Consider the following 10,661-nt stretch of genomic DNA (forward strand, 5'->3'; position numbering starts at 1 on the left):
CCTCTTGTGTTAGCATAAACCCTAGGAATGTTCCTGCCTCTACCGCGAAGGCATACTTTGCGGGATTTAGTCTCATCCCGTGTAACCTTATGGTGTCAAAGACTCGCGAGAGGTCTAATAAGAGGTTGACTTCTTTCTTGGTTTGCACTAGAATGTCGTCGACTTATACTTCCATTAGGCTCCCAAGGTGAGGAGCAAACACTTTGTTTATCAGCCTTTGGTATGTGGCCCCTGCATTTTTTAATCCAAATGGCATGACCACATAGCAAAAATTTGCTCTGGGCGTGATGAAGGATGTCTTTTCCTGATCTGGCTCATACATCGGGATTTGATTATACCCGAGTAGGCGTCCATGAACGACAAGTATTGATATCCCGAGCTGGAGTCTACTAAAGTATCAATACTTGGCAGTGGATAAGGGTCCTTGAGACATGCCTTATTCAAGTCGGTATAGTCGACACACATTCTCCATTTGCCATTTTGTTTTTTGACTAGCACTACATTGGCTAGCCATGTTGGGTACTTGACTTCTCTGATGAAGCCAACCTCTAGGAGCGCCTGTACTTGTTCTTCTACTACTAGGGCTCGTTCTGGGCCAAGCTTGCGTCTTCTTTGTTCTACAGGTCGGGACCCCGGGTAGATCGAGAGCTTATGGGACATGAGCTCGGGGTCTATCCCAGCCATGTCGGAGGCCTTCCAGGCAAAGAGGTCGGAGTTGTCTCTTAGGAGCTTAGTCAATCCTTGTTTTAGGGTTCCCCCTAGGTTGGCTCCTATGTGAGTATTTTTTCCTTCCTCTTCGCCGACCTGTATCTCTTCGGTTTTTCCTCCCGGCTGTGGTCACAGTTCTTCTCTAGCCCTTGCACCACCGAGCTCTATTGTGTGAACCTATCTGCCTTTTCCTCTCAGGTTTAGGCTTTCATTGTAGCATTTCCTTGCCAACTTCTGATCTCCCCTTATCGTTGCTATCCCCGCTGAGGTCAGGAATTTCATACAAAGGTGGGGAGTAGATACCACTGCTCCGAGTCGATTAAGGGTGGCTCTGCCGATTAAAGCATTATATGCTGACCCCACATCGATGACTATGAAGTCTATACTCAGAGTCTTTGATTTTTTCCCTTTTCCAAAAGTGGTGTGGAGGGGCAAAAATCCCAGTGATTTTATTGGCGCGTCACCTAATCCGTACAAGGCGTCGGGGGTAGGCTCTTAATTCTTTTTCATCTAACCCTAGTTTGTCAAAAGCGGGCTTAAAAAGGATGTCCGCTGAGCTTCCTTGGTCTACTAGGGTTCTATGGAGATGGGCATTTGCTAGGATCATAGTTATTACTACTGGATCATCATGTCCAGGGATTATTCCTTGTCCATCCTCTTTTGTGAATGAAATGGTGGGGAGGTCGGATGATTCTCCTCCGACCTAGTAGACTCTCTTGAGATGCCTTTTGCGAGAGGATTTGGTGAGTCTCCCTCCTGCGAACCCCCCTGAGATCATATGGATATGTCTCTCCGGAGTCTGTGGTGGTGGGTCTCTTCTGTCCATATCCTCTCGCTTTCTCTTCCCATGACTGTCCGACCTTTCTATGAGATATCTGTCAAGCCGACCTTCTCTAACCAGCTTTTCTATCACATTTTTAAGGTCGTAGCAGTCGTTTGTGGAGTGACCATATATTTTATGGTACTCACAGTAGTCGCTGTGGCTCCCCCCTTTTTTGTTTTTAATGGGTCTGGGAGGTGGCAGTCTTTCAGTATTGCAGATCTCTCTGTATACATCCACTATAGAAACTTTTAGAGGAGTATAAGAGTGATACTTCCTTGGTCTATCGAGACCGAGTTCTTCCTTCTTCTTAGTTTCCCTCTCCCTCTCTTTTGTTGAGGGAGGGTGCCCAGGTCGCCAACTCAGGTCTCTTAGCTTAGCATTTTCCTCCATGTTGATGTACTTTTCAGCTCTTTCCTGCACATCACTTAAGGAGATAGGGTGTCTTTTGGATATGGACTGTGAGAATGGACCTTCTCTAAGCCCATTGACTAACCCCATTATTACTGCCTCGGTGGGTAGGTCTTGAATCTCTAAACATGCTTTGTTGAACTTTTTCATATAGATTCGTAGGGATTCTCCGACCTCCTGCTTTATTCCCAGGAGGCTTGGCGCATGTTTCACTTTGTCTTTCTGGATAGAGAACCTCATCAAAAACTTCATCGAGAGGTATTCAAAACTGGTGACCGACCTTGGAGGGAGGCTGTCAAACCACTTCATCGCTGCTTTCAATAGGGTGGTCGGGAAAGCTTTGCATCGCGTAGCGTCAGAAGCATCAGCTAGGTACATCCGACTTTTGAAATTGCTTAAGTGATGCTTCGGATCCGTGGTTCCGTCATAGAGGTCCATATCGGGGCTTTTGAAGTTCCTTGGAACTTTTGCCCTCATTATGTCCTCACTAAAAGGATCCTCTCCTCCTAGGGGCGGTTCTTCTCGTTCGTCACGGGAGTTTCGACCTTTGAGGGAGGATTCTAACTGCAAGAGTTTTCTTTCTAACTCTTTTCGTCGTTCCATCTCCTCTTTTAGGTTCTTTTCAGTCTCCCTCTGTCGCTCCCGTTCCTGTTCTAACTGTTCTAGGCGACTTTGGTGGACGTGGACTAATCCCATGAGTTCAGTTGCATGGGATGGTCCATCTTTTTCTGATTCGCGCCCCTCTGAAGAATTCACCTTCGAATTTTTTACTCCGGAGTCCGGAGGTACCTTCTATGTGCTGATCGTTAGTTCCTTGGTGAAGGGTCAAGTCTGCATCATTGTTTCCGGTGTCAAGATTCTCTTGTTCAGAATCTGATTCCACATGACCCTCTTCGGGGGATCTGTCCGCCATCACTGGTTGATCTCTCGGGTCCCCGGCAACGGCGCCAATGTTACGATGGGTAACCGGAGATTAATGGGCTGGATGGCGTTGGTTGGCCCAAACGTATGAAGGATGAGGCTTTCAAGTGGATCTACTACTCGGGGGCCTCCGTCCGACTTGTGCGTATGAAGGAATGGGGGGTGGTACCTGCAAAGACACTCCAATGCCTAAGTCAGCAAGGGTGTGAGTAGGTCTAGAGAGTATTGGGACTTAGAGATACCTGAGGAGTGTCAGGGTATTTATAGTGTTGATCTAATAACCACCGCTGAAGTAGTTCCACCTTTTAAGGTAGATAACCGTTCCTTTATCTTAGGGAAGTTGAGATATGGCTCCTGGAAGTGGGTAGAGAGATTTTAGGGGCAGTTATTCATTTGAATGATAATTATCTGCCAGTTAATCATCGTCCCTGACTTCTTTAGGATTGGTCGTGATAGGAACCGACTTCATAGGGAAGAGGTCGGTTCAAGGCGAGGCTCAATCCTCCTGTATTGGGCCTTTTGTTGGGACCTGGGCCTCATCGTTGGGCCAGGATATGAATAGTGCCCCTACTCGAGCCCAATTTCTTTTTAAGATTTGGGTTCGAGTATTCTACTCGGGGTTGTAACCGACTTGCGAGGGAACCGACGATTTTAATAATTTTTATTATGTAACTTATATTTGTAGATACAGAATATATATTATAAAATAAAAAAATAAAATATGAAATAAAATTATGAAATGTGACTAAGATTAATAGATAAACTTACATCTGAATATTAACTAAAATTGAAATCACAATCTATTGACACATGTAAGATAATTCGAAAAAGACATATCTTAAATTTAGATAACATTAATTGTAAAAATTTGTTTTATGATATTACATGTATAAAAATATAGATGTTATGAGAATAAAATTATGAATGTTAAGTTAAAGATATTTTTATAAATTTTATTATGCAACTCATATTTGTATATGTCGACTGTTATAAAATAAAAAATAAAAAATGAAATATATAAAAAAAATTACTAAACAATTTTTTAAATAAAAAATTTTAACTCATCATATTAGAGTTAATGAGGATTGAATAATTATAAATATGAAAAAAATTAAGGACAATACATATAGAAAAAAATTATTACATCGTTAATAAAGATTAATCACTTACAAAATAGAGATAAATGAATAATTTTCTATAAAAATAGCGTGTGGCCTTCATAAATTTTGCTGTTGCAAGACAAATCTGCTATCACAAAGTTAAATATGATCTTGAGGAATATTAATTATTTTATATTTGGTGAAATAATGTTATTTATAAAATATGCATTGATTGTAAATAGAATGATATATTATACACTATTAATATATATTTTTAATGCAATTAAATATTTTAATAATATTAAATATAATTATTAAAATTAATTCCAGTTTAAAAAAATCAAAAGGCACGTGAAAGGAAAAAAAATATAGTTAAGTACGTCCATTAATATAAAAAAAAAGGAATATTTTGAGTGTTTCTGGTTTCTTAAACTTTGGTTTACAAACTTTTCCGTTTTCCTAATAACTTTCTATGCTTTGCGTCATTGTTTTATTTGCAATCTGATATTTCAGTAATATATATTGACTTCAGCGATTTCTTTTTAACATATCAGTATATATAACTTTAATTCAAGTAAAATGAAAAAAAAAAAATAACATTCCCAAGTGATGTACTTGAACAAGACTTTTTTTAGTCGGAACTAGACGCAGAATCTTTCGGCGTATATATGCATGCGTGATGTATAGTTATTCACTTATTTATAAACATGATTAATTCATAATTTTTAAGAACTTTTTACCAGAATATTTAAATTTTTTTTTGCTTTTATAATATGTGTAAGCTAGAGAGGATTCAACCATGCACCAATTTCCCTGATCTGGGGAGTTATGGTGTGGACGACCTTCCCGGTTTGGAATGATCTAGTTTAAACTGATTTTGGAATTTATAAAAAATCGAATTCTTAACCTTTTGGATTTAAAACTGTAATATCATGTTATGATACTACTCATCTCAAAAACTTCAGCTGATAGAAAAGAATAACACTAATGATTATATATTTAATACTCTCTAAACTTTCATGGTGTACATTGTACAAAAATTTCATTGCCCCTCGTACTTTCCCATTTTATAATATTTAGACCGAATTATCCATAAGATTTGAACTAAAATATTCACTTCAATACTAAATTCGCTGGATCTTAACTTAATCAGTAATAAGACTTGATATGTCTCACAATAATCTTGATGTCAACTACGTGTGTCAATTACTTTTATTAATTAATAATTAAATTCTCTTAATTGTTCTTAACTTTGTTTTCTTAACTGGTGAAAGAAATTAGTCTTGATATAAATATCCTAATTGAATTGAATTTTGGAGAGATACATATCCCCTATCTTTGTCCTTTGCTGAATCACCATTAAATCATGATTAGGTAACAACCAATCATAACGCCCTGCGTGTCCCACATACTAGACAAGAACATTATCAACCTTGCACAGCAATGCAATACACTCGATCATGGCCCATACCATTCTCACTTCCTAATCTTAATTCTCTTATAAATGAATGACCCTGACTTGCTACGACGTTCCTCAATTCAATAGAAGCCGTCAAAGTCACCGATCGAGAGGCACCGACAGTCATGTACTCGTGTCCCACCCTTTTTCTGCCCAACCTCCCTAAAAATCAACACGTGGAAATTGCAAAGCCACCTCCCCCACCCCCCTTCTATCATTGTGTTAGATTGTTAGTTATGTTTGAAAACACCGTATTCATTCACGTAATAACTAGCATAATTTACAATTTTACATACAATATACAATCATAAATAAATAAATGATCATAACTCACAGTGTCCCCTGTAAAATTAGATATCTGTAATTGACATACACATCCATGATTAAATAAAGGGAAATTTACCAGAGCATCAGGTTTTTAAAATTAATTTTTATTAAATACTTATAAAAATACTAAAAACTTATATTTCTATATTTCAATACTTTTTATAGTAAACTTTACACAGAATAGAGTCTACACATCAATAATAATCAATCAATAATAAACACAAAAGTAACTATATCAATATCAACTCGATTCTAACACAGAACAAATACACAAATAATTCAGTGTAGTAAAATTAGCACATCAGTAATACTAAAAGCAAAAGTTGCACCGTGGTGTGTTACTACTAGAGGGAGCACCTGATTCCCAAACCTGCATCAATTTCATTAATAAAGAGATGCAATAATTATGCTCACCAGAGAAATTCAGAGCAAAACAGAGAATAGAGAACAGAGCACTGTTATTTTCCAGCTGGCAACTATTAACCGCAGTCCGAGGAACTAACGGTCCCAAAGTCCAGCTGTATTCCAACAACCGGCGCACCAACTGCTATCCTGCGCCGTTCCCCGGCTACTCCCCACCCCCGCCATCTTAACCTACACTCCCCCGTTTTATACACTACGTAATTAAATTAGCAACAAATGATAGTAATTAACAGCTCAAGATACGAAAAAAACAAAGAAAAAGAATTTATTCGCTGTGTTCCGTCTCCTGAAATGGAAATTGTCATACAACACAACGTGAAATTCAGGTGGAAGCCGATGGATTTTTTTATTTTTCGTGACGAAAAATGAAAAATAAATAAATTAAAAAAAAAGGAAGAAGCAATGGATTTTTGATGTACAAGCAAAGCACGTGGTAGGGACCGTGGTGAGGAGCGTCAAGGGTCGTAAGTCGTAACATAAACCCGTGGCGGAGAAAACCAAAAAAAAAAAAAAGTGATTAAAAATCGGCGAGTTTTCTGTTGAGGCGATTTTTTTGTATCTGCTGTAAATTACGGAGGCTTCGGATCGCGAAAACATCAGCTCTCTTGGCGTCCGTGTAACGCTCAATGTCGTTGATCTCCGCAACTGAATCTAACATAAGAGAGAGAGAAAATAAAGCTTAAACAAAATTATTAAGAGAAAATAAAATAAGTCTGTGGAAAATTGCATTGTAGTTGTACCTAATACATGTTGCTTGGAGGAGCGGTTGAATCCAGGAACATGATCTAAATCTGAAAAAGATTGTAAAATTGAATTAACTAATAATAAATATTGATGGTTGAATTAACAATTTAGAGTGGTGGAGCTAGAAACCTGAGGGAGAGGGAGTGTGGGAGCAAAGGTAGAGGATGAGGAAACAGAGGAGAGTGAGGAGAGGAATGAGGTGGATGAGCTTGTGAGGAGGGCGGTGAGGCGGAGAGGACATGCGGTGAGGCTTGGGAGCGTCGTCGGCGGGGAGAGCGTGGTGGTCGGCGAGGGCGACTCCATGGTGGAGCTTGGAGGAGGGCGAACCCAGGGACTGTCTGTGCATTGTTAGGAGAGAGGAAACGGGAGAGTTGAGAGTTGAGAAGACAAGAGAAGACACACAGCTCAGTGCGTGAGTCAAGTGTGCGTTGTCAACTTGTGAACTCACTTTTATTTTATTGCTTTTTTTTTAATTCTTTCTTTTTATACAGAAGGAAAGAAAAGGTTATCAAAACTCATATCAGACTACTTATTAGTGAATGAGAGAATGATTTTTTAAAAATTTAAATGTGTTAAGTTAAATACAAATTGGACGGTTTTATTGTTGGTTAATAATAATTTTTTGTTGAACTAAAAATAGCTGAATTGAAAATGATTAAACCAGCTATTAATCTTTTTTGTCGGCACCACTTAAAATCATTTCATGTTTTCATTTTATTATACTATAATATATATTAAAATTAACTACTAAAATTAATTATTATATATTTATATAAAAAAATATATAATTAAATTTATTTTTAATATATATTTTATTTCAAAAACTAATTTTAATAGCTGATTTAATTTTTTCAATTCAAATAATGAAAACTCGTTATTTTTTTTTTGCTCAGTTTTCAATTTTCCACACTATTTAATACTACCATGCATCAATCCAATCCAATCATAAGATAATGAAAACTCATTAAATTTTTTGGTGCTCAATTTCACTCTATTGAATACTACCATCAATCCAATTCAATCATACACTAAGAGTTACTAACTCTCATTTTAAGTGTGTAAGATTTATTTATGCCGGTAAGCTGTCTCGGATGGATCATTGATGGTTGGTTGTTAGTATCCCGTGCTTAATTGATTGTCTAAATTTTTTGGCGATTTCGTTCCTTTTACTCCTCTCAATTCCTTTTCCCTTGTCGCTTTTTAGTTTTTCCTGATTTCTGTTTCAACTCTCTCTAGTCTCAGTACCTTTTCCAATTTTAATGGTAACTAATGCTGCCACATTTTTTTTTACGGTATTTCCAAGTTTATTTATTAAGTTAAAGACTAGTTTATTGTAAATCGACACTTTATTTTAAGAATTTGTCCATGATCAATGAACTATTATATAGGTTTAGCTAATATATATTCTAGGACACATGATATAAATTTATCATTAATAAAAAAATTTAAATGTTAAATATAAAATAAATATGTTAAAAAATTAAATTTTTATATTTTTAAAATTAATATATATTTTTTACAAATATCACAAATGTCAAATTCTCTATGTTTTTTTATGAATAATTTGACCGTAGAAAATTACTTCTCAATTTTGACACTCATTTGTTTTCAATTTACTCTACTATTTTTTTCTTCTTTGGACTCTGTTAATTTTGATATCACATTGCTCTCAGTTTAAGATTATATTACTCATTCTTTATCTTCAAAATCTCAATTTATTCTTTAGTTTCAAGATCACATCTCATTCTTTGTTAAAATTTTTTGTTGAGAATATTTTATAGTCAATAAGTGTCAAAATAAATAGTATTTTTGACAATTAATAAGTATCACAGAAAATATGTTCTCAAAATTTTCTAACAAATTATTTTTGACAGCCAATATTTATCAAAATAAGATTTAAATTTTTTTCACAATCGCTTATACGTTAAAAATACTATTTTTGACAAAACTTTTATTAACATATTTTCATAGTTAAAATAGTGTCAAAATTTGTTTTTTTTTTGACAAATTTTAATTTTCTTTTACACATTATAACCCTAAAAAATAATCTATATTATTTTAGTGTAATTTATCATTTATTTTTAAATTTTTATAAAATTTTGAAAGAATTAATTTTAATTAATAAGATATGTGATTATTTTTAACTAAACACGCTATAAATTATTGGTACTTTAGAATTTTATAATATACTATTGATATTGTTATATTTTTTTTATGTAACTATCATATTAAAAATAAAATTATGAAAAAAAATTAACTCTAATAATAACTATATGTAATTATTTTTATGGAATGAAAAAAAAATTATCTAAAATTCGGCCCCTCCATACTAAACTTTCTGCATCCGTCCCTGGGAGAAGTCATATTTTTTAACTTCTTCAAAAATTCTTAAATAATTTTTTTAAAAATTAAAAATTTATCTAAAAAATTATACCAAATACTATTAATATAACTTTTTATTTTAGGCATTATTCATGTATTACACACCCACGTAACACACTCACACACACTACATGAATTTATTTAAAGATTCATAATTCTTCTCCTAGAATTTGAACCTGAGTGCAGCTACTTGCGAGGCAGCAGATCCTGCCACTAGCCCAAGCCTCGGCTGCGCGGAATCAAATAGTTTAAAAGCAAAAAAAAGAGGGGTCTACTAAAGCTTGCAACCCAATATTATGCTGTCCAACATAGTTTTCGGCTACGCTTATATAGACCGAATAAATGTTTCCTTAAATATTACGTTATTACCTTTCCACTTAATGGGCCAGAAGAGAATAGGCTATACAATAGAAACTCCAAAACTTCTTTGACCCAAAGAGAAACACTCAAAAAGGCTTTGTCCAAAAATAACTCTAATGATGAAATAGAAGGATCAATTTAGTGTGAGTCCACAAACCAAGCACAGAGATAAAAATCATTTTTAGTAGTAAATTTTTAATGACAATAATATAATAATTATTATATATTTTATATTTTTATAATAATTATATATTTATTATTATTACTACATGTTATAATAACAATTATATATATTTTTTAACCATTAAAAAATCTTTATGTTAATTATATAATTGTTACTAAAATTTTTTTAACAACAAAATATAAGACAACTAATATCTAATTGACAGTAAATATATTAGTAATTATTTTTATTTTTTACTGAAAATAAAAGAAATAACCACTAAAATAAAATAAATAGTCACTAATTATATGTAACTGGCCTTGTTAAGCTAAAAAATTAAATAGGATTCATGAAAGAGTGAGGTGAGGTCTTAGCTCTTAGCTGACGTCCAAAATTCTACATTTCAAAATCGAGTACGAGTTTACGTTAGCGACTTTGTCAGCAAAAATTACTTGTGTAGAAAAATTCTGACCCAGACATAAAATCAAATTACTTGTGTAAAAGTCATACTCTATTTTTTTGCAATAAAATTATTACATGTATCATAATCTGTATGTCTCAATCTAATATTTTTTTTTTGGTACACAATCTAATAATTTAAATGAATAAATAGTTTATAATATAATATCTGAACTTTTATAACACAAAAATATAGAATTCGATTTATGTTAGTCATATTCTTCTAAATAAAAATATATAATTCTAGTCCAAATAAAAATAGAATAATTATTGAAGAGAATGACTTGCGTTTTGGGCGGGCATCACGTTGGGCCAGGCCCAATGGGCCAGATATAAATTTTATAGCCAGAATCGAACGGCAGAGAAGGCACCGGGAGAGCACAC

General features: G+C 34.5%; 1 protein-coding gene across 2 annotated transcripts; it reads right to left on the minus strand.

The window, feature by feature from the left end:
- Positions 1–6,409: 6,409 nt before the first annotated feature.
- LOC107487174 (uncharacterized) lies at positions 6,410–7,348 on the minus strand. Of its 2 annotated transcripts, none has more exons than XM_016107777.3 (3): positions 7,043–7,348; positions 6,910–6,960; positions 6,410–6,814 (listed from the first exon to the last, which is right to left on the minus strand). In XM_016107777.3, exons 1-3 carry the CDS (start codon positions 7,257–7,259, stop codon positions 6,687–6,689), a joined length of 396 nt encoding a protein of 131 aa, XP_015963263.1. In that variant the 5' UTR covers positions 7,260–7,348; the 3' UTR covers positions 6,410–6,686. The 2 variants fall into 2 exon arrangements, with proteins under 2 accessions (XP_015963263.1, XP_015963262.1); XM_016107776.3 differs by having other exon boundaries at positions 6,410–6,820.
- Positions 7,349–10,661: the final 3,313 nt, after the last annotated feature.

The sequence above is a fragment of the Arachis duranensis genome, chromosome 5, assembly GCF_000817695.3.
Source record: "Arachis duranensis cultivar V14167 chromosome 5, aradu.V14167.gnm2.J7QH, whole genome shotgun sequence".
Lineage (NCBI taxonomy): Eukaryota > Viridiplantae > Streptophyta > Magnoliopsida > Fabales > Fabaceae > Arachis > Arachis duranensis.

Coding starts and splice junctions, on each gene's coding strand:
- LOC107487174 (XM_016107776.3), bottom strand. CDS start 7,259: ATGCACAGACAGTCCCTGGGTTCGCCCTCCTCCAAGCTCCACCATGGA. Junction 6,961..7,042: donor CCACACTCCCTCTCCCTCAG/GTTTCTAGCTCC, acceptor AATCTTTTTCAG/ATTTAGATCATGTTCCTGGA. Junction 6,821..6,909: donor CTCCAAGCAACATGTATTAG/GTACAACTACAA, acceptor CTCTTATGTTAG/ATTCAGTTGCGGAGATCAAC.